Source organism: Mesoplodon mirus (assembly GCF_964341445.2).
Source record: "Mesoplodon mirus genome assembly, chromosome: 6".
Lineage (NCBI taxonomy): Eukaryota > Metazoa > Chordata > Mammalia > Artiodactyla > Ziphiidae > Mesoplodon > Mesoplodon mirus.
The window spans coordinates 75124431-75149931 of record NC_138982.1 but is presented as its reverse complement, the minus strand read 5'-3'; the positions used below and the strand labels follow the sequence as shown (position 1 = coordinate 75149931).

General features: G+C 36.6%; 1 protein-coding gene across 5 annotated transcripts in view; it reads right to left on the bottom strand.

Annotated features, from left to right (window-relative positions):
• Nucleotides 1–25501, bottom strand: part of ATP2C1 (ATPase secretory pathway Ca2+ transporting 1) — a 124903-nt gene that overhangs the window by 64283 nt on the left and 35119 nt on the right. For 3 of the 5 annotated variants that reach the window (XM_082625185.1, XM_082625189.1, XM_082625188.1), the window contains 4 exons: nucleotides 6876–6986; nucleotides 5306–5422; nucleotides 2828–2917; nucleotides 796–831 (listed from right to left, as the gene is read on the bottom strand). In XM_082625185.1, coding sequence (XP_082481311.1) covers nucleotides 796–831; nucleotides 2828–2917; nucleotides 5306–5422; nucleotides 6876–6986 — 354 coding nt within the window. Of the gene's footprint in view, nucleotides 1–795; nucleotides 832–2827; nucleotides 2918–5305; nucleotides 5423–6875; nucleotides 6987–8275; nucleotides 8340–25501 lie in introns of all 5 variants that reach the window. The other 2 variants (XM_082625186.1, XM_082625187.1) reach the window with 1 other exon arrangement.

Genomic DNA, 25501 nt, shown 5'->3' with positions numbered 1-25501 from the left:
ATTAGAGATTACCACAGGAAAACTGGATGATGACAGGAAATACCCAAGGATTAAATCACAGATGTGAAAATAACCACAGCCACTTAAAATATAGTCTTAAGATTCAAATTAACATGAATTTCAAATGACATATTAATTTTTCCCTAAACTAGAATAATTCTTCTAGTCTTATTAACCATGCTTTAAAACTTTCAGCTAATCAAATGACACCTGCCAACACTGTTCTAAAACCTGAAGAAGTTATCAGATATTTAAATAAACATAAAACTAAGCCCACGTTTTTATTTATATCTATACTTGTCAACAGAAATCCAGACATTATCTCCACATTATTCACATTAATTTTTTAAAGGGGGTTCCTTTTTATATATCTTCTTTACTGTTTCAATGTCTATGCTGAACAGGGAGTTCAATCCAGATCAGAACATCCCTTCTACTGAGGAATGAGGAATTTGAACTCTGGCCCAATTTTTTAACTGGAAAAAATTTAAAAGCCTACTGCTGGATTTTATTTCTATTACTGTACTTTTTGTTTCCACCTGCTTCGGTTATCTTTAACATCATCAAATAAAAAACTAGATTTTCTTCATGCCACTGCCTAAACCAAAGCAGTCAAGTTGGTTCCACAAACTTCCTTGGAGAGTTATTGCTTTTGAAATTATTTCAAAAACAAAGAATAAATTGTTCTGACCAACATACCCATTAACTATACATTTTAACATAAGCCACCTTGATTTTTTTAAGCAATTAACTAAAATACCATTTTTATGTCATCAAAATCGGCTACTTACTCACCTGAACAAAGGCGACCGTAACGACGATAAGTATTGCCTAAACAAAACAAACAACCTTTTTAAATAAGACATTGTAATAACTGTTAATCATATCTTATTTTTCTGACTCTATCTGCAGCCCCAAAAAACCAGACACTAAGCACGAAACAGCCAGGGAAGGAATCATAACTCCGCCTTGAGGCCTGTGGGGAAAAACGGACAACTGACAGGGACCTGCCTCCCCAGGAAGGCTTCTCAAACTCTTTGATCTCAGGATCCCTTTATGCTCTTACAAACGGATGACCAGCTTTTGTTTATGTGACTTCCAGCTATTGATATTTACCATATTAAATACTTTTTCAATCACTCAGTTTTAATTTCTACTTATTATCTAAAAAAAAGTAAGCCCATTACATGTTAACACATACATTTTTTATGAAAAATATATTCCCCCCCAAAAATTGTGGGAAAAGTGGCAGTGTTTTCAATTTTTCTATCTTTAACGTCTGCTTTAATACAAAGCCAGATTCTCGTATCTGCTTCTGCATTCAATCTATTGATATGTGTTGATTAGGCTAAAGTATATGAACAGAATTCAGCCTCATTCAGATACTGTTGAAAAAGGGAGGAGTATTTTAAAAGCCTTTTCAGATGATTGTGGATATGATTCTTAGCTACTACACAAAAATTAGACAACTGTTACTTTAAAAGTAATTTGCAATATAGAACCTAAAACTATATCAATGAACTTTTCATAATCTGTTATATTAAAATCTACTGATCTCTTTTGCATGTTGAATGGCTCTTTTGTCATCAAATATTTTGTATCATCATGCACTGGTCATTTAGAAAAGATTGATTCACTTGGTTATTCAAATCTTTCAAGTGTTGACACATTTCATACTAGTTAAAAAAAATCACATTCACTACTGATCTCATTAGAATAAGGTCTTAAATACTGGGAAGCTGTCCAGCATAAAATAATGCATAAAATTTTTGCAAAATTCTAATTATCACTGAAAGCTTGAATTTTACCATTGGCAACAAATTCTGTCAGTTGTTTTTCTTGTAGTGAGAGGCTCATGTCACTCACTTTCAAAAAAAGTATGCCAGTTATCCAAGTCTTAATAACCATAGTTTGTCTATCAGTCATTCTTTCGAGTAAAAGGCTAGTTCAGCCCAGCACACAGCCTTTCCTTGAGACAACCATCATACTTCAATGCATACTTCCCATTTCATCACACAGAACATTAAAAAGGTATATATTTAAGGATCAAGACTTAATAAAATTAATTTTTACTGTTTTATCAAAAACACTGCTAAGAGAAACAGTGAAAGAAAACAATGACTACTAGACAGTTTGTTGCCATTATTTTGATTCAAGCTGAAGCTCTAACAGCTTTACCCACCATCACTTTTGCACCACTGATGCAAATGTCTATAGCAAAAAGACAAATAATGTTTTTAGTTTTATGAAAGTAGTTTTGACCTCATATGCTCCCTTAAAAGAATCTCAGAGACTCCTGGGAGTCCACAGCAAGAGCTGGTGAATCACAGCTAATCACGTTCATTTCTACTGTGTTCTTAAGCCTAACACACTTGCTTTAATCAATGCTTATACTTACTATAAATTTTTATACTACAATGAAACAGAAGGGCAAGGAAAAAAAAAAAAAGATGAAAGCCAGAATAACCTAACTGGAAAGATTAAAATACAGAATACACTGTTAAATAATACTTTTAATTTTTAAAATGTCAGGCTTCAGTTCACGGTTACTCAAATGTATTCTCAACTGGAAAGTAAAATAAATATTTAAATGGAAAATTATTATAAAATATTTCATATCTGTGAAATTATCGTACTGTTAAATAATTCTAGGGTGCCAATCACAGACCCTTGAATATTACTTGAGATCACTGCAACTAAAACCAGAATTTGGATTTTAACAAAAAAAACCTGAAGAAGCATTAAGGCATGTCTCAATTCATCTTCAATAAAAGCCAATCCTCATTTATATGATTAACAATGTTTAAAAATATATATTTTTTCTTACCACAGTGATACTGACAGCATCATCAAACTGATGCATTAAAACACTGATGACTGCAGAAGCCAGAAGCAGCATAATAAGGGGATTTTTAAACTGAAAGTGAAAAAGAAACAGCAATTCAACAGTTTTGTATGAAAGACAGTTGTGTACCAGCACAGCAAAAGCCTAAAAAAAACAACTATCAGGGCATTATTACTTAAAACTAAGAATTTACCAATTCCTTAGAGTACACATGTATTTTTAGTATACTATAAGCTGTTCTGAATTTCTACCTGGGCTAGAATAAATGGAAAATAACTTTTAAGCTAAAGGTTTACATTAAGCACTGGGTAGAACACCTAAATTATAAATTCCAAACATTCCTCAGCATTCCTATACTATAAGTAAGTGGGTGTAGATTACAATTCTGTGGTTGACCCACCCACCACAGGAATAACCACTCCCCACCAGGGGAGGGGCTGGGCAGCTAAGAGCAGACAGTAAGGTCCTCACCACAGAAGAAGCTGAAGATTTTCCCAACACTGGTTTTCCTGACATCTAGCTAGCAGAGACAAAAGTATCTAAAGAAACAAACCACAGCACCAACTCAATCAGGCAGCTCTTAAATGACCAAGCACCAGAGCCACCCCAAATTCTTCCAGTTGGACATCCTAGTTAAACGTCAGAGCTCTGCTGCCAGAGTGCCTTCCTCTGATGAAACAGTGCCAAATGCCGCCAATGTTGCAAAGTAACTTTGCAAAGAATCCATCCTAGCAGAGAGCCTCAGCCCCTGGATATCATAACTCTGAAGTTAGACGCCACCACCTCCCACTCTTTATGGCTCCGTTCCTTGGCACAGTGGTTGCAACCCTGCTTCACATCAGAATCATGTGAAGAGTTTCCAACAAATGCCCAGGTTCACACCAGAGCAATCAAATCAGAATCTCTGGGCACAGGGCCCAGGCTTCAGCATTTTTAAAGCACCCCCCAAGTGATTCTAATGCACAGAGGATTGAAAGTCACTGCTCCAGCAAAATAAAAGTGCAACCACAATGTGGCTCAGGGTTGACAAACTACACACAAACTGAGCCAGAGTACCTGGGTTTGAATCCAGCTCCAATTTTGTGTGACCTTAATTTTTTAAGCCCTGGGGGTGCTTCCCTACCTTGTACCAAAAACTGTGGAAAGGATTAACCAAGAATATATATTAAATCACTGTGTAAACTACAAACACCTCAAACATTAGCTGCTATCACCACACTTTGAGAGCAAGGCCCATGATCATTTTATTTCACCCTAAAACAGCTGTGCTGTGGTACTAAGGAAACCACCTGATAGATGGTAGGCTCCAAATGTTTGCAGAACAACAAATTCAGTGTTCTCTGTAGAGGAGTGAGGAGTCGTCCAGTGCTTTATGATTAACAACTGATATTTACTGTTAATTACTGCTTGCACTTAACTACATTACAGGCACTATTTCATTTCATTCTCACAGCAATCTCATGATGCAGGTACTCTAGCTTTGAAACAGGATCAAGAAAGCAAAACATTAAAAATCATATTGCCTAGTGATAAGTCAAATCACTGTAATTTATAAATCCAGAGTAAACTTCTGAAGTTTAAGGTAATGTGGAAATGTGGTAAATGTGAGAATACAAATATACATATAAAAAATATTCCAGGGCTTCCCTGGTGGCGCAGTGGTTGAGAGTCCACCTGCCAATGCAGGGGACATGGGTTTGTGCCCCGGTCCGGGAAGATCCCACATGCCGCGGAGTGGCTGGGCCCGTGAGCCATGGCCACTGAGCCTGCGTGTCCGGAGCCTGTGCTCCGTAACGGGAAGAGGCCACAACAGTGAGAGGCCTGCATACCGCGAAAAAAAAAAAAAAAAAAATTTATTTGTTTGGCAAACTAATCCTACTACTTGAAAACTGGCCATAAGAGTTTTTTAGCTTTTCACTAATATACTTGTCATAAAGATAAGAAAAATCCTACAGTAAATCTTTCTGAAAAGATTAGGACATTAATAAAATATAATTAAAAATAGCTATCATCTATTGATAGCTTACTATCTCCTAAGATTATTATCCCCATTTTATAGATAAGGCTCAGAGGATAATAAAGAGCACAGAGCTAGTAAGAAATAAAGGTGGAACTTGTACCCAGGCAGTCAAATGACCTAACTTTTACTAATTAACTAAGCTAGCCATATTACTTTAAAAAAAATTAGCATTTCTATAATAAAAAATATTTAAGTTAAGACACCTGCAAAGGAAACTACTGTTAATAGTATCACCTCCATGTAATATGTCCTTAAAGATTTGTAAACTAAAATCATAGAAATTCCAATGTAACAATAAACTCTAACAAATGAAAAAATTTAGGTAAAAAACATTTTTAAAAATTATTTCCTTTCTCCATAAATAATTTCACAAAAGTAAACAACTACATTTACAAAAATACATGTAAGTTACACAGCAGGAGAAAATAAAAATATCTCACCTGAGAAATATACTTCTTCCATAGTGGCTCATCTTCACTGATATCAAACTCATTCCAGCCATGGAAGGCTCTCCGATGACTTACTTCACATTTGTTTAGACCATTCTGAAGATCAGCCTATGAGATTTTACCCATAAAAGTCATTGAGAATATTAGCAGAGAAAAAAAAAAGAAAACACAAAAAAAGTACATACATATGATCACACTTACAGGAACTTCTATGACAGTCAAAGCTAATCTATGGGGACAGAAAGCATATCAGTGGTTGCCTGGGGCCAGAGCACTGGGAGGGATTGGCTGCAAAAAACATGTGGAAGCTTTTTGGAGTCATGAAAATTTTCTACATCTTAATTGTGGTGATGGTTACATCTGTCAAAATGCAAACTGTATATTTAATATGAGTACACTGTATTTTATATAAATTATACCTCAGTAAAAAAATTTTTAATGTAAGCAACAAGATAGAGTTTAATAAACAAAAAAATTATGATTTTCTTTGGAGAAAGAGAAATAACACAAACCAGTCAGGATGTACAGAAAGCAAAATACCAGTACATTTTAACTAGTTTTCTTCATTTTCACTGTTGTCTTGTTGTTTTCTAAAATTAGTTTCTCCAAAAGATCATGCATCTTTCTTGTTCTCTGAGTCTATCAAAATTCTGAGATTGGTGTTACCTTTTGTTCTTGGACTGTGTATTTATTCCAAGCAGAAAATCTGTGGTTCCTAAATTACTCAAAATAATGAAGTTAACATGAACTGGTTCTTGGGATATTTTATGCCCTATGAACACCACCTACATTCTTCAGTCACTGCCTCTCATGATTTATTATTTTAACTATCATTAAAGAATAAATTACTTGCATCTCTAAAATAATTAAGTTTCTCTGGCCAAAAGCTTTATAATAGAGTTCACTAATAGAGTCTTGTGACACAAATATATTTAGAGTAAGTGGTTTTAAAACAGAGTATAAATACAACTCGCCCCCCAAAAAAAACCTCAAAAAAAGGATACCCGATGTTTTTAATGCCGTTGTTAAAATATGTGAATTCTGAAGGAAGAATTTTAAATATTCTTTTCCCCATGTTTCATTAGACTGTGCTTTTTTAAAACTAGGAAGAGGTTAAATTACATAACCAAAGTTTATTTGCAGTTCTGAACTTGCACTTAGCTTTTACATTAGAAAACACATTAAAAAAAGATAAACTCCTAACTCTACTTATGTTAATAATTAAATTATTTTCCTAATCCAACTAATCCTCACACAGCACAAATAGTCCCTAGCAATACTAACGATCTAGAGTTGCACTGTCCAATCAGGTAACCACTAGCCTCATGCACCTATTTAAATTTCAATGAATAAAAACTAAATTAAATTAATTTCAGTTCCTCCCCTAAACTATCTGTACTTTAAATCCTCAATTGTCATGTTTAACTAGTGGCTACTGCACTGGACAGTGCAGAACAAAATATTTCTGTCATTACAGAAAATTCTGCCAGATAGCACTTATCTATAGAGTCTAAGTGACTCATTCTACTATCCACTCCCTTCCTCCCCACCAAGCACTTACTTGGAGAATGCTTGCAACTTCACTGACTGGTAATTCACTTGCTTTTTTTGATGTCAATACAGGAATCATTGTCTCATTTTCAGCATTAGGAATTTTTTGAAAACGTGCAACCTAGGAAATAAAACCAAAGGAAAAATATTTGAATATACTAAACAATTCTAATGCGGTCTAGAATAAATGAAAATTCAAACGTTCCCAGAAACCTTTTTTCACAGTTAGAAAACAAATATTTTCAGACTAATAATGAGTATCCAGTCCTATTAAGATAATTTTATACTAACCAGGTGCTACTCCAGAAAGCACATTTCAAAAATTAAGTCACCAGTGCTAGCTAGAACACAAAATAATTTTCACATTAAAAAAAAAAAAAAGATGCTATTTCTACACCAGTGTAATGAGTAAAAAGTAAAACAGATGTCCTGTCTAGCAGATCCCAATGATTACATGGAGTCATAATCCTCTAAACTCATTATGTTTAACACGAGGGACAAGGAACAGCTAAGCTCGCTCCATTTTAACTACTCCTGTTGACCAGCTCACTATCCAGAAACGACACCAGGCTACTCTACAGAAGCACCATGACAGAACATCAGACTTACAAACCCATTCTCAAACGAGGGGAAACAGAACGAGGGGAAACAGAAAGCAGAGAAACCAGACAAGCACAGGACACACAGGTGAGTGAAGGGGTTGTGAACAAGCAGAGTGAGTCACAGAGATGATGGTTGTAACCATAGCACCTACTTGATGCAGCTTCATAAGCAAATATCTACAGAAAAGTGTTTAACACATTTCTAGAAATAAATCCCCAGACTTGAATCTTTATAGACAAAAAGTTTTGAAAAAGTATGAGAAAGGGAGACAAAAGCTCCACGATGAAACTTTAGAGAAGAAAACATTTCAGCTGCCACACATCCACTGATGTAAACAATACTGAAAGTGAAGTGATCATCTTATTGCCAAGATACAAATCTTTAAGCTTTCAAGTGAAATGTTTTCAACCTTGGATAATCAACATATTTAGGATAAAATACTTCCCTAAAAATTGTTTTTGAGGCAGCACTTCTTTAAGACAACAAATAAGGTCAGAAAAATAATAATTTAAGTTTCTATTATTATTAAATTATTATTATAGAGACCTGTATCCATTAAAAAAAAAAAAAAAAAAAAAAACTTTGTACTTACTCCAAAAAAAAACAGTAAATAGCTATGGAAGAAAAAAAAAGGGGTTCCCAATGCGTCCAAGTTCTGGAATAATCATATACACATTTTCTAATCTCATCTATTACAAAGGCATTTTTAAATATTTAAGTATTTTAAAGAAAAGAGCATAAAGTATTTTTCTTTTAATGAGAAGATACTAGTGACCAAAAATTCTGAGGAAATTGGAAACAGATTACCTTTCTTGACATGTTTATTTTATCTTCTGAGATCATTAAGAAGGATCAAATATGTTTACACTGCCTGCAGTGACAATAAGATTAAGAAAACCTTTTATTTCTAAGATTCACGTACATCAGTTTCTTCACATATAATATGAGGATAGTGCCTACAGTTGTTTGAGGATTACATCCATTAATACAGCATTTGACCCACTAGTAATAAACACTGAAATAGCTATTTTCTCCCAAAACTGTTTAATATTTATACGCACATACTCAATAATATAATGAGCTCAATAAATTATTAAGGTTAGTAAAGCTAGATTTGCAGTAATTCTTCTATTAGACATACTTCTATTATTAAACATATCATTAATATATTGGAAACTGCCACCTCCGGTACAAGAGCCTTACTCATAAAAGTCTTTTTTAAAAGTTACCCTTTGGTAGTTGGTATATAAATAGGGTCTATGTTGGAACACACTTTACATAAAATCCCTCAGGAGCATTACATGGGCCCAAAAGAGCTCAAAAATCTCAACAGAAGGAAGTGAGACTATATTTCATTTAGTAAAGGATAAGATAACTCTCTACATATATGAAGGGCAAGAGGGCAACCCCAAACCCAAAGGGTGAGTTTACAGCAGACCAACTTCAGGACTTAGAATGAAGAGTGCCAGATGCTGTGGGTGGTGGCAGAGGCTGGATGGCCATCCACGATAAGGACCGGTTTCCACAACAGAGGGAGGCCACAGCCCAGTAAATTCTTGGCCAAAGGCAGTGATGCTAACTGTATTTATGCTTACTAGACTCTATATCAACTTAAAATTATGAAATCATTAAATTTTAATCCTATTTTCTTTTTAAGCAAATGTTACAGATATTTACCAACTCAGATGGGTTGTTAGTTATATAAATCATAAGAATATTTTAATTTGTTCATTCATTTACTCTTTTAACAAACACCTGCCATTTACTGAGAATCTGACTCTGTGCTAGGCCCTTAGAATTTAACAGAGAGCAAAATAAGGGGGAGGGCAGCTGGAGGGAAACAGAAGACAGGTATTAACAAAGAATAGCAAAAATGAATGGAAACTGACATGATCACTACTATGAAGGAGTCCACGGCTAAGGGCGCTTGCGATCAGAGACTACAATCAGGCCAGGAAAGGTCTGATGAGGAAGTGGTGCTTAGGGAAGTGAGAGGCAAGAAGTTGCCTGAGGGAGGGGATGGAAGAACAGAAGGAACTGAACATGTGAGGAAGGGCGAGCACAGTGAGAGTGAAGCACTAAAGATGGCCAACATTCATCCACTCATTCACTCAGTCCTTCGACACATAATCGATGCTTATTATTCTTGGTACTGGGTGACCCAACAGGTAAGAACTCTATCCTCATGGAGCTACATACCAATAGGAAGCAAAAGACCATAAATAATACATGATAAATGTTCTAGAAAACAATTAAGAAAAGAAGGATAAGCAAGGGAGGAGTTACTTCATTTTACATGGTGGGGGCTGGTGGGCACCACAAGGAAGACCTCTCTAGTCAGGTGACATTTGGGCAGAGACCTGAAAGAAGCAAGGGAACCAGCTATTAGACATCTAGGTAGATATGTCCAGGAGGAAGGTGGGTACACGTGCACCTAGAAGAGGTCCGGGCTGAAGCAAGCACGTGTCGTCATGAGCATATAAATGGTATTAAATGGTATTAAATCTGAGGATAAACATACACACCAGCACAGAAGAAAGGGAAGAGATCTGCAGGCTGACCCTAGGGCATCCTCCCAACAGACAGAAATCCAAGATGAGCAGTGACCAAGAGAAAAGACCAAGAAGGAGCAACCAGTGAGGTAAAAGGAGAACCAAGAGAGAAGCAAGTATTTCAAGGACAGTGTAATGGGCTGGGCCAAATGTTACTGAAAAAATAAGATAAGAACTGAGAACTGACCACAGGACTTGGTGACAAGGAGATAAATAAATGAGTTCAGTGTAGTATAGTGGGATCCAAAAATCAGGAGTGGGTTCAGCGGAAACAGCAGGAGAGAAGTTAAGAGACAGCCAGGTATAAGTAATTCCCATTCTGATGCAAAAGGGAAATGCAGGGAAATGGGATCATAGACAGAATGAAATGTAGGGTCAAGAGCTGGGGTGTTTTTTTTTAAGATGGAAGAAATAACATCATGTTTGTATGTTGATTAGAATGATAACTGACAACGCAGAAGAGAGACAGGACAACTGATAAAGCGACATTCTGGACTAAATGAGAGGGGTGGAATCTGGCCAATTTCGAATAGGGCTGGCCTTAGATAAAGGGATGGACAGTTCATTCAGTTACAAATGGGAAGGCAGAGTAACACAAGTAGGATGCAGGCACGCTGGTAGCTATGGTGGAGGGAGCATATTGAAACACTCCTCTGAGAAGTATCTGGATTGAAGAAATCAAGACAACATACAAAGCAAAAACAGGCTAAAGAAGTGGGTGGGGATCCTACAGGGTCCTATGGGCTATACTGTAGAATTTCTATATTTATCTTAAGAGCAAAAGGAAGACCCTGAACTGTGGTCTGAAAAATAATAATAATAAATAAAGGCTACAAGTTGGAAAATAAAAGGAGTGGAGAGTAAGAGTGGTGAGAATACGACCAGTCTGGAACCTATTACATAAGTCTAAACAACAGCTAAATGTAGCTTGGACAGGGTGATGAGGTGCAGAAATAGTAGAAGTAGAGGTAAAAGTGACAGGACATGATGATGAACTAGATTTCTAGCTTGTCTTATATGCTAAATAGTAACACTATTCACCCTGGTAAAGAATACTTGGAGACTCTTTTCAACAAATGGTGCTGGGACAACTCGATAACCACACAAAAAAGATTAAAGCTATACCCCTCCCTCACACTATATATAAAAATTAATTCAAAATGGATCAAAGACCTAAATGTAAGGGCTGAAACTATAAAACTCTTAGAAGACATGGGCTTAAATCTTCTTGACCATGGCATCCTAGACATAATGCCAAAAGTACAAGAAACAAAAGAAAAAGATTGCACATCATCAAAATTTTAAAATTTTGTGCTGCAAAGGACACCATCAAGAAAGTTAAAAAGATAACCCACAGAATGGGAAAAAGAATCTGCAACTCATTTATCTGATAAGGGGCTTATATCTACAATATATAAACTCTTACAATTCAACAATAAAAGAAAAAAGGACCAATAACCCAATTAAAAATGAGTAAAAGATTTGAACATATATTCCTACAAAGAAGATATACAAATGAGCAATAAGCACAAGAGAAGCTCCTCAACATCATTAATCATGAGGCAAATACATATTAAAACCACAGTAAGATAATACCTCACACCCACTAGGATAGCTAAACTTAAAAAGACTGCCAATAAGAAGTGCTGGAGAGAATGCAGAGAAACTGGAACGCTCATATGCTGTTGGTGAACTGCTAAAAGGTGCAACCACTATGGAAAAGTTTGGCAGCTATTACGTATTATTGTGCTATTATGCAAACATTTCAGCTTAAAAACAATCTTTGAGTGATTTAGTAATGCTTCAATTTTGAGACTTATAAAATACAAGTAAGTTCACAGAAGTTGAAGGTAACCATCTTAACCACCTGAAATAAACCATTTTAAGAGATAATATGTCTTTCACATGTTATTTAGAAGTTCGCTGTCTATAGATTCAGGTTTCAGGGAAAACTTCCCTGAGCTAAGCCATGAAGAATGGACAGCAGAGAATAGCTAAGATATGCCAAGGAAGTATTCCAAACAAGAGATGAACACTACTAAGAGTCACAGCAATAGAAATTTAATTTGTATGTAAGTAAGCCAATCTGGCTAAAATGAAAGAACTGTTTTATTATGTACCTCTACCTCTACTAAATGACTCAGATCTACCCAGACAGTAAGACAAGCTATAAATTTTTAATTGGATACATTTAAAAACTGCAGAAAGTTTCAGATCTTTAGGATGTTATAATTCAGTCAGATATGGGTCCTATAAACATAGTCCCCATAACAGACCTACTGAACGCATATTTCCATTTTACCAGGATTCCCAGGTGTTTCACTCCTATTTTTGAGTCTAAGCACCATTATCCATCAGTTTCCAATTCTGATACAAATCAGAATTACATGGGGGTTGCTACAGACTGAACTGTGCTCCTCTCTATTCATAAGCTGAAATCCTAACCCCCCAATGTAATGGTATTCAGACATGGGGCCTAAGGGAGGTAATTAGGTTATATGGGTGGAACCCTCATGATAGGACCAGGGCCCTTAAAACAAACACCAGAGAGAGCCTGCATGTGCATGAGCAGGGCAGGCAGGCAGGCTCTCCCCCCGACCCCCACCCTGCCCCACTCCCACCATGTGAGGACACAACAAAAAGATGACCAGCTGCAAGCCAGGAGAGGACCCTCACCAGCACCCTGATCTTCGACTCCCCAGCCTCCAGAACAATGAGCAATAAATGTCTGTTGTTTAAGCCATCCAGTCTGTGATAGCAGTCAGAGCAGACTAAGACAGGGGTCTTCTGTTTCTGTTTTAATCCAAGTGTCCAGGCCCCATCCTAGAGAGTGTGAATTATTAGGTCTGGGGTGAAGCCAAGACATTTATTTTTAAAAGCTCCCCAGGGCAGGTCTAATGTGCAGCCAATGTTGATAATTACTGGCCTAGAGAATGGGGCTGAAAGGCACAGTTAGATTAAATATGAACATTATAATATTTTATTTTTAAAAGGTAAATACCTTCTAAAATGAGCTACCACCAGAAGTTTATACACTATCCCTGGGGAAAATTTAGTTTTACAAATTCTGTTACTTCATTCAGCACATGAGCAGAAATCTGATTTTTAAAAGAAAGTCTGCAAAGGTAGCCCAAATTACCCAAAAGAAATCAAGCCATGGGGGAAAACTGAAAATACTTCATCCCTGCAAAGTTGTGGAGTTATTAAACAGAGTTATTAAAAGTTTTCAGGTCAACTCTTTGACAGTAAGTTTTCCAAGTTTCACTTGCAAGTAATCAGAAAGACCTCTAACACCCAAGAAAATCAAGTCTGCCAGGCAGTGAACTTGAACGAACCAGGCACCTCTCCACAGTTGTTTAATAACTGTAGCATGGGAAAGCAGGGCTATCCTGGGAACTCTAAAGGCCAAACCATACAATGCTATTATAAAAATGTGAAAAAGGTATACACAGGCAGAAGAAAACAACAGTGACAAAGCAGTTCCAACCACACTGAGGACAGCAGTTCCAAGAACTGCAGGTTCACAGTGCTTTACAGAAACCAAGTAGACCTGCCCAACCGCTTGTTGATTAAAGCTAAAAGTGAATGAGACTAAACAATCCCACCTAGATGTGGTTGTAATTACTAACACAGAGGAGCTTATGTGCATAAAACACTCTCCAGGTAGAAGGGAGAATTTGCACTTTTGGTACCTGCAAGTCATAATTGTAAGAAAGGCCCATGATACTATCATTAGAAATAGTAGCGAATTTTGGTCCCAAAGGTATTCACCAAATGACTCCTAGTTTCTTTAACTGACCTTCTGGTTGAGAACAAGGCAGCCAATATTTTTCTGTAACCCTGTATAAGTGTTTATATCCACACCACACCACACTCAGCAGGCGGGGGGCGGGGCTGGGAGGCGGATAACAGTAGAGTACAGCAGGTATCAAACCAAACATCCCCTTCAGAATGGCAAGACAGGACAAGGTCCCATGCCCACTCCAACTTCAAACAATAGTTTTGTTTTTATGTATTCTATGTTTTAGCTTTGGGGGAAAATAGTATTTAAACAAAGAGTTTTACAGCTTTAAAGGGGGGGTTGGGGGAGGGGGTGAAACACTCTAGTACAGTGATTTTTCAAACTTACTGGTTTCAGGTCAACTCTCGACAATAAAGATTTTCCAAGGTTCACTTGCAAGTAAACAGAAAGACACTGGTAATCAGAAAGATTACTAGTGAACCTCAGAATCACCTGGAGGGCTTGTTAAAACACAGGTGACTGGGCCCCAGCCCGAGTTTCTGAATCAGCTGGTCTTGGGTAGGTCCAGAAATTACATTTCTAACAAGTTCTCAGGGAATGTTGATGATGCCGGTCCAGGGACCACTGCTCTGGTCAAGGTCAGACTTGACTAGATCCCAGTTTATAATCCCAATTCTACGTCTTGCCATGTCTGTGTCCCAGAACAAGTTACTAACTTCTCCGTGTCTTTTTTTCTCAGTGGAAAATCAAAATATTACCTACTTTCATTTCAATAGGAGCTAAAAGAAACACCATTTATAGAAGTGTGTAGCATGGTGCCTAGCATGTGGTTCCCTTCCCCTAAGGTTAACACTAGTGATATAACATTTATGCATCTGTCTCGCCCCCACTCTAGATCTTCACATGAGTATGACATGGTTTTTGTCATCTTGGTACCCTCTGCGAAGCTCTTAACAATATCCAGCATCAGAAGTACTATTTGAAAAAAAGAAAATACTGGGTTTTTCTTAATGGACAATGACACAGCAATAGAATAGTGTTATCCTGAGACATACTATGCCTCTTAAATGATCTTTCACTGAAAGTACAAAAAGGTGACAGGACTGATCAGAAAGAGTGTATGTAATCATCCACAAATTTAGTCTACTGTCTTCTACAAGGACTAGGCAAGTCCATGTATTTCAACTTTGAAAGTGTTGAGATTAAGGTTTCCAACTGCCAGACACTGTATTTTATTGGCAAATGTAGCAGCCATGCAAGCAGGAAAAGTCCGCCTGTCCCGGATGAAGCTCTCCAAGGATCAGACTGATGGCACGGAGCGGAGCAGAAGCTGGCAAGGGTCTCCTGGTGGGCAAGTCTCAGTAACAAGTGAGGCGTTTATCAAGAATAGAGGTTCTAGAAGTATTCTTGGCAAAAAAATTAAAGCTGCACCCTGACCAGTGGTAACTAGGTCTAGGACAATGGTTCTTAAGCCCAACTGTATGTTAAAATCACCTGGGGAGCTTTTAAAAATTCCTACAACAGCCAGAACTCCAGACCAATTAAATAAGAATCCACAGGAATGGTGGGTCCCAAGGATAGGTGGGTACCAGGGATATGGTTCCTTTTTAAAAAAAACTCCCGAAGCGATAACATACAGTCAGTGCTCTTATTAACCCATCCATCAATTTACAAGAAATACAGGAGATAGAGAAGCACATTAAATTACCTCAAAAGAATGTACTCAGCAAATTCCAGGCTGTGGGAAAGTCTACAGAACAAACAACCTGATTTTGTAAACAAACTACAAGGAAAAGAAAAGAAGGAACATTCTTAGACTAAGAGATATTTAAGAGATATTTACGGCCCAATTACGGTGTGTGGGCTGTATTTCAATCTTGATTCGAATAAATAAACTTAGGGGGGAAAAAAATCAATCTGAGATCACAGTTGCATTTAACTGTTTTATCTCTTTCTTTAAATCTGGAACAGTTCCTCACTCTTTTTGTCCTTCAGGACCTTGACACTTTGGAAAAGTACAAGCAGGGAGTACTATAGTGATAGTCTACAAACTACAACTTGGGTTTGATTTTTCTAAATGGATGCAAGTGATGCATTTTGGGGGAAAGGGAAACACCACAGAAGTAATGTTGTATCCTCCTCAAAACATCATTATCAAGAGGCATATGATGTTTATGAAAAATGGAACACTGTCTGCCATATCAGTAAACAAAGGATTTCAGTCATCACTGACTGCAGCCACCAGCTTACAGTGAGCTGGTGAGCCCTGAGGAAACTCCGGATATGAAAGCACAGGACACTGGCCCCAGATAGCTGAGGTACGTATCAAAGGAATGATTTCAGTGTGCCCAGACTCTTACATCTTCCCATACAAAGAACGGTGCTAAATTCCTTAATTTGGGATATCTGGCTTTCTTTAATTAATAATCATCTTTTGATGTTCAGAATACCTGCCCTTTGTTGCAAAACTCCTATATATCCTGGATCCCCCCTCCGCCTCCTCGGAGCAGTTCTCTCAGGGTTACTTGGGATGCTGCCTCCCAGACTTCAAGTTCTAAAAATTCCCACTTAATAAAACATAACTCTCAACTTTTAGGTTGCGAAGAATTTTTAGTTGACATTTATTATCGATTTGTCTCCCCAGAATTCATATGTTGAAGCCCTAACCCCGACGATGTGACTATATTTGAGACAGGGCCTTTAAGGAGGTAATCAAGGTTAAATAAAGTGGTAAGAGTGGGGCCCTAATCCAAGAGGACTGGTGGCTTTGTAAGAAAAGGAAGACCAGGAGCAGGCACACACAGAGGAAGGGCCACAAGAGGTGAGAAGGCAGCTGCCTGCCGCCAGGAGGCCTCACCAGAAACCAAGCCTGCCAACACCTTGATTTTAGACTTCCAGTCTCTAGAACTGTGAGAAAATGAATTTCTGTTAAGTCACCCAGTCTGTGGTATTTTTGAGTACTTCCTAACTTTCTGGCACCAAAAGACGTTCAAGCTTATCTTTGCATCTTCCTTGCCCCTACGTTAGAATCAGCCCCTTCTCCAGGGAGCCTTAGTTCCTTTCATTGACAAACGTTATTCGGAAGTGTCATGGTGTTAAGGCCTTCACCACAGGCTGAGTTAAGGAATATATACATATATGCACAAACACATATCTATATTTTTAGATTTATCTGTAAATATGTTAAAAACCATGAGTCCATACTGAAGCTGCCAATACCAACCTAACTCTACAGAAGTTCATTACAGTCTTTTCCCTTTCCTTATCTGGAACACTTTTCTCTTACAGTGAAAAACCTGACTTTCATTATCACCATTATATATATTTATTTGCTCTCATCTAGAATACACAGAGTAGTTTTGGAGTTCTAACCTATCACTGTAAAAAAAAAAAATCTAACTCGAGTACAGTATTTGTTCTGTCTTTAGTCTCAAGTTTGTTTATAGTTCTTTTGTCAACAGCCTTATATAGTCAAAACCCTGTATTCCTAAATGACTTAGGTTAGCTCTTCCCATGCCCACCCTTCAGTGTGGTTATGTTGTTCATTTGAAATATAGTTAGGTTCATTTGTTTCTGTTTGTATTATTCCATTTGGGATTTGGGGCATATTTTTTTCCCATCCTTGTTAATCTTATTTATTTGAGTATATAAAACATTAATTTAGTTCTAACAGTTAAAACTACTCAAAACAGGTAAAGTCAGAGAAGTGTCAAGCCCTCTCCATCCTTTCAATCTCTCTGTACCCCACCCTCTTTATGTAACCAATCTCGTTTCTAGTTTATCTTTCCTATGTTTCCTTCTGTTCAAATGAGCATATGTGTGTATATTTTATTTCCTCTTCTTTTGCTTAGAGTAACATAACCTATATAGATATTCTCTTTTATCCTGGAGATCAATTTATCAGTCAGAGTTCAGTTCAGATATCTTCCTCATTCTTCCTATAGCTGCATACCATTCTGTTTTACACACACACACACACACACACATACTCTCTTCATACACCATAGTTTATTCAACCACTCTCCTACAAAGGAGATTGCACACAATGACCCATAAATAACCCTGCATATGGAATATCATATATTTGGAGTTGTACCTTCAGGGAAAATTCCCACAGTTGAAACTGATAGGTCAAAAGGCAAATGCATATGTAGGGCTTTGTTGCATATTGCCAAATTCTCAAAAAAAGTTGTACCAGTTTGCCTTATCAGGAATGTATAATATGTGTCTGTTTCCTCATACCCCTGCCAATAGGATGGACTGTTATACTTTAATTTTTGTCAATCTGACAGCTAAAACATGGTATCTCAGTGCGCTTAGATTTGCATTTCTCTAATTATGAATTTTAAATCATTTCATATGTTAGGGGCCATTTTCATATGCTGGGGGGGGATTATCCTTAATGTATTTTGATCATTTTTCTATCAGGTTACTGTAGTATATTCTCTCAATTTTTAAGAGTTAATTAGATATTAGAGATCTCAGCCCTTTATCTTGATATATTGCAGATATTTTCTTCTAATCTATCAGCTGTCTTCACTATACGTTTTTTGCCATGCAAAAAAAATTCATTTTAATGTAATAAAATTGATCAATCCTGTCTCTTACTTTCTTTGTATTTTGAGTCATTCTTCAAGACTCAATATTAAGAACATATTTTAAGAGCTAAAATGCCCAGTTCCATGAACTATCTGGTACTCAATAACTAAGGGTATAATAACTAAATACTACACAAGGTAGAACTTAGAAAGTAACTGCCAAACTTAACAATACAGAATCTTTAAAGGAAAAAAAAAAAGAGTATGTCTTGGTCATAATTACAAAATTCAATGATCTACCTCACACAATATACAAATATTAGATCAAAATGGATCAGCTACCTAAATGTAAGTACTAAAAGTCATAAAACTCTCAGAAGAAAACAGAGGATCAATCTTCATGACCTTGGATTCTTGACAATGGACACTTAAATAAGACACCAAAAGCACAAGTAACAAAAAGAGAAAAAATAGATAAACTGGACTTCATCAAATTTTAAAACATTTGTGTATCAAGACATTATCAAAAAAATGAAAAGACAACCTATGGAATAGGGGAAGTTATTACAGATTATTTATCAATAAGGGTTTAATATCCAGAATATATAAAGAACTCCTAAAACTAAACAACAAAAATACAAAAAACCCCATTAGAAAATGGTCAAAGGACCTGAATAGACATTTCTGTGTATGTATAAATGGCCAATAAGCAAATGAAAAGATGTTCAACATCATTAGTCATAATGGAATGCAAATCAAAATCATAATGACATACTACTTCATATATACTATTTTCTTCTTAATTAAAAAAAAAAAAAAAAAGGAAAATGAGAAGTGCTGGTGAGGATGCAGAGAAACGGAAACCCTTGTTTATTGCTGATGGGACTGGAAAATGGTGCAGTTACTGTGCAAAACAGTTTGATGGTTCCTCAAAAAGCTAAACATACAAAAATCATATGACCCAGCAATTCTACTCTCAGGTATAAACCCAATATATAATTAAAAACAGAGACTCAGGGCTTCCCTGGTGGCGCAGTGGTTGAGAGTCCGCCTGCCGATGCAGGGGACACGGGTTCGTGCCCCGGTCTGGGAAGATCCCACATGCCACGGAGCGGCTGGGCCCGTGAGCCATGGCCGCTGAGCCTGCACGTCTGAAGCCTGTGCTCTGCAACGGGAGAGGCCACAACAGTGAGAGGCCTGCGTACCGCAAAAAAAAAAAAAAAAAAAAAAAAAAAAAACAGAGACTCAGATATTTGTAGACCAATGTCTAACACAATATTATTCACAACAGCCAAAAGGTGGAAACAACCCAAGTATCCATCCACAGATAAACAGATAAACAAAATGAGGTATATACATATAATGGATTACTATTCAGCCACAAAAAGAAATGAAATTCTGATACATATACAACATGGATAAACCTTGAAAATATGCTAAGTGAAATAAGCCAGAAACAAAAGTACAAATACTGTATGAGTCCACTTACGTGAAATATCTAGAATAGGCAAATTCATAGAGGCAGGAAGTAGATTAGTGGTAACCAGGGGTAGGAAAGCAGAGAAAATGGGAAGTTATTATTTAATAGGTACAAGAGTTTCTATTTAAGGTGAGGAAAAAGTTTTGGAAATACACAGTGGTGATGACTGTAAAACGCTGTGAATGTAATTAATGCCACTGAATTATAGACTTAAAAATGGTTACAACAGCAAACTTTATATTAAATATATTTCACAATTTAAAAAATGGTTCGCACATAAAAATATTCCAATGATGTTACCACCCCTTTGAATCTAAAGACCTAGGTTACGACATTTATAAATTAACCAAGTGAATCTAGCTTATTAGTCTGGCACACATTACTACAAATGTATGCAAGCAACAGAGAACGTTGATGGTTTGGTCAACTCCCTGTAGCTGAAACCTGCAATTCAGACTACACACACCATGGTCACTGTAACATCCTCAAATACCTAAGAGCCTAAAGGTAAAGGTTTGTTCTTCAAGCATTCCTAAGACCTGAGTCAAAATGTAAAGGTGAAGGCTGTTCAAAATGAAAGCACAATCCGAAACAGTGGTTTCCATCAAAGTCCTGGTATTTCCTCCCCTAGTTCTATTCTTTCCAATTAAGTGTTTTATTGATAATTTAAATCTATCCACTCAATCTCAAGTTTTTGCCCCACATATTACAACTTTCTCCCTCTCCCAAGGGAGACATTTTCATTGCCAAGCTTATCTATTAATTCATCGTTACCAGATTGCTACATACTTTCTTAAAATAAAACATGTAAAAATAGTAAAGAATATGACAGCTACAATCCCACCAACCACCCTTTCTATGTATCTAGTTCATTATACATTCAATAATGTTTGACATGGTGGCAACTGTACTTTCTTCTGAGCCACTTAGTCAATGTTTAACTCTGGTATTAATGCTGGCAGCCCTCTGGCAATTCTTCTAACCCAGGAGACAGAATTCTTCTTGGTTCTTCCCTCCTTCCTTTGGCAGATATTTCTTATCCCATAATGACACAGAGCAGTAAAGAACAGAATCACTGACCCTTTTCAAGTTTACCTATATTAGCCGTATTACCTCCAACTTAAAAAAAACCTCCAAAATATACACTTCTTTGAACAAAAGTGCTTCTTAAAGTGCTTTATAACGCATATTTGTAGCTTTTTTCCTGCAACAATGTTGGTTAAAAAAAAAAAAAAAACAATCATACAGATTCTCCTGCCAACTTTCATCCATCTGATCCCAAGTTTTAGTAGACTTTTTAAGTGTCCAAGTAAAATAAGTATTTCATTTGAATTTTCAGCACACAGAACTCTTTTTCTTTAGTATCTTTAGTATTTGACATAATCATAATACAACAATGAGTATGTTGTACTATTCTATATAACGAAGTTATCCTATTGTAGGAGAGAGACTATAGAAATAATTCACTGTTTATAAGTTCAAACTGGGTTCAATACACACAGAAATATTTTTCTGGCCCTGTCCATTTAATAATCAAAAATTCTTGCCTTCAAAACTATGTGGTATAAAAGCAACTATACTCCAATAAAAATTAATTTAAAAAAATTAAAAGGAACGTGAATTCAAGAAAAAAAACCAACTATGTGGTATATATAGATTTTAGATAGCAAAAGTGAAGTGAGAAGACTCAAGCTTTTGTCTTGCTACTGAGAACTGATTCACCTTAGAGCCATATACTCGCCTGTTTCCATCTCAGTTATCTAATTCTCAAACCGTTCTCAAAAAAGAAGCAAAAAGGAAAAAACAAAAAACAGGATAAAGGATTCAAAGCTCTTTCAGAAGGTGTAGGTAGATACACTCCCCTTTCCACTGCTTTTTCACCACTTAGGTAGGCTATTTAGTTCTCTTAAGATTTAACATTGGCTCATTATTTTTAAAAATATTTTTCATATTCATAACAAAAATTTCAGCAGTAAAATAATGCATGAACGCCTTATAAATATGCAGTTGTTTCCCATGCCATAAAAGGTTTTTTTTAACATCTTTATTGGAGTATAATTGGTTTACAGTGTTGTCTTAATTTCTGCTGTATAACAAAGTGAATCAGCTATATGCATATGTATATCCCCATATCCCCTCCCTCTTGCGTCTCCCTCCCACCCTCCTTATCCCACCCCTCTAGGTGTTCACAAAGCACTGAGCTGCTCTCCCTGTCAGCACACAGAACTCTTTAAGCAAGATTCAGAAATAGACTCTGGCATTCATTCCCAGCTGTTGTCTGTTGAATACTGTTGTAAACCATCTGTAATCCAACAGAGACTAAAGTCTTACATAAAAAACAAAAAACAAAAAAAAACCTCTTACCTAGCTAGGTTTTTTTGGTTTTGTAAAATCCACTACTCAATACTTTGCTTCTGCTAACCACGACGGCAGCTGCTTCCAAGGACACAATTAGGGGAATGAATTCCTAATAGTACACGCCAAGAAAAGCCATATTTTGAAAAACCAATCCCCAACATGAACAAGAAGAGCAGGCAAGAAAACACCATTTTTGTATATGGATAATAAAAAGATAAAGAAAACTGGGGGATCAAGTTACACAGAAAAGGTAAGACATCATAGATTCAGTCTCCCACTTCATTAGCCAGACAACTTGATTTCTGCACTGGTATCAGCTGTTTCTTTTCCAAGCCCAAAGAAACTGGTACTGCAGTAATGTACAGTAGTTTTGAAAAGCAAAAAGAATAATAATAATAATAATAATACAAGTCTAAGCTTTGACTAACTCCATTAAACAATCACATTCTAAGCCCAACCCCCAAGGAAATCATAGTTCCTACCTCACTTTAAACACTCACAACCCATGAGTATCTCTAAAGGGAATGTTACCCAATAGGAGACCATAAGAATCCTATTAGCTATAATTAAATATTTCATTGCTTGACACAATTAAGTTTGATTTACATGTCCTAATAATGCTGCCTAACAGAGGATATAAGAATGGTGTATCCTCTATTATTAGTAAGATATATAACTGATACATTTAGTGACAACTGAATTTGGACTGACTCAGAAAGCCTCAGAGATGGCTAAATAAAAAGTCCAAACCCACACCTCTGTAAGTGGCCTACGTAGGCCAAGAAGTCTACCACTTAGTCCCCCTGCCTGAAATGCCTGCAGCATATCTCTACAGACAAGAGGAACCAGGTCCAGCCTGCATGCTCGACACCCCACTAAGCTTCAGACCCCATTCATTCCCTGAGACTTTTTGTGACAACTCCTCACAACACTGAACTAAGTTACTCACCCCCTAGTATCCTACTTAGCTACCACAGCTCCTCCAAATGTCTTTATCCCTCCACTACAATGTAAATTCAATGGCTTCAAGAACTGCAGGCCACACAAACCAGTATTGGCCACGCCTGGCACATACCTGGTTCTCAGTAACTGTTAAAAGGACAAATGAGGGCTTCCCTGGTGGCACAGTGGTTGAGAGTCCGCCTGCCAATGCAGGGGACACGGGTTCGTGCCCCAGTCTGGGAGGATCCCACGTGCCATGGAGCAGCTGGGCCCGTAAGCCATGGCCACTGAGCCTGTGCGTCCGGAGCCTGTGCTCCGCAATGCGAGAGACCGCAACAGTGAGAAACCCGCGTACCGCAAAAAAAAAAAAAGACAAATGAAAAATTAACAGACTTCTTTTCTAACCATTTCAACTAACACTATGTCCCTAAACAAAAACTGGACACTCCTATAATTAAGAATTAATTAATCCCTTTAAGTTCATACTTAAACTTTCTCTTTCCTGATCTATACTGGGGGGAAACCCTCTTGTCATCCAAAGTAACTAATGAGTCAAAGAAAGATTCAGTGATCTAACTGCTTTCACTTAAATGTCAATGCTCTATTTGCTCCGTATTATAAACAGCTGCAGAATATTTAGATGGTTTTTACATTTGTTTATGAATAACTGGGCTTCCTTCTATTGAAATTCATGTTCCCATGCTAAAACTATGCCCTGGAGAAGAAAGGTGAAAAATAAAAGAAGAATCAAAGTTCTCTTAAGTTCCTCAGCATCTCCTTGCATAAACCTTTTATAACTTCATCAGTAACTCACATGTATGTTTTTAATTCCTTGCTTCAATTTTCAATTCTTTTATTAAGGTATAATAAAAGACACTCCAAAATGATACCACTGAACTCAAAGTGGCAGAAAGTAATTTCAAAACGTAATTTGAATGAATTTTTAGTTGTAAACCTAATGGCTTTAGCCCTAAACTAAAAAGAACAAAAATTTCCAGTTACGAGACTTTCGCAGTGCACTTTCACGTTAAAAGATGAATTATTTGTCCTTAAAAGGTCCACAAGAAATATGGTATTTTTATTATTTTGAAGCTTTGAGTTTAAAAAAAGTCTAAAATTCCTGATACAGCATAATAGTTTATAAATGTTATCACAGTAGTAGTTGGAAGAGATATAACAGAAAAAGAACTAGTAGTAGTAAGAGTAAGGCGATACAAAACATAGAAAGAAACCAAAAGGTAATCCTGGAGCTCAAAAGCACAATAATTGAAATTAAAAATTCATTAAGGGGACTCAAAAGCTGATTTGAACTGGCAGAAGGAACCAGCAAACTTGAAGATATGACCATGGAAATTTAGAATTTGAGGAAAAGAAAGAAAAAAGATCGAAGTGAACAGAGCATTAAGGACCTGCAGGACACCAATAAGAAGGAAAAGACAGAGAGAAAGAGCAGAGAAAATATCTGAAGATATAATGCTCAATAACCTCCCAAATTTGATGAAACACATCAATATAAACATCGAAGAAGCTCAACAACCTCCAAGTAGAATAAACTCAAAGGGACACACACCAAGACACATTATAATCAAAAGATAAGACAAAGAATCTTGAAAGCAGCAAGACAGAAGTGATTCATTACATACAAGGGATCATTAATAATATAAACAGATTTCTCATCACAAACTATGGAGACCAGAAGAAGGCAGACTGATGTATTTAAAGTGTTAAAGAAAAAAACTAAACTAAGAATCCTGTATCTGGAAAAACTGTCCTTCAAAGTGAGGAAGAAATTAAGACACTCCTAGATAAACAAAAGTTGAGGGAGTTCATTACCACGAGACTTGCCCTACAAGAAACGCTAAAGAGAGTCCTGCAGATTGAAATAAGACGACACTTGACAGTAACGTGAAGTCATATGAAGAAATAAAGATGTCAGTAAAGGTAAATACACAGAAAATTATAAAACCTAGTATTGTTGAAACTTTGGTTTGTGACTCCACATTTTGTTTTCTACATGATTTAAGACACTAACGTATTTTTTCATGAGGTTTTTGGATACACAATGTATAACAATGTAACTTGGGTACATCAACAACTGAAAGGAGTGCGGGTGGAGATGTGGAGGAACAGAGTTTGTGTATGTGATTGAAATTACACTGGCATAAATCCAAATTATGGTGTTGTAACTTTATAATTATGCAGCACTCACGATAACCACAAAGAAAATAGCTAAAAAATATACACAAAAGTCAGGAAGATAGGAATTTCAATGTTTCACTACAAAAACATCAACTAAACACAGGCAGTAGTGTAGGAAATAAGGGACAGAAAAGCTATACGGCATACAGAAAACAAATAGGAAAATAACAGAAGTCCCTCATCAGTCTGCCTTAAAAAGGAAGGAAGTTCTGAACTATGCTA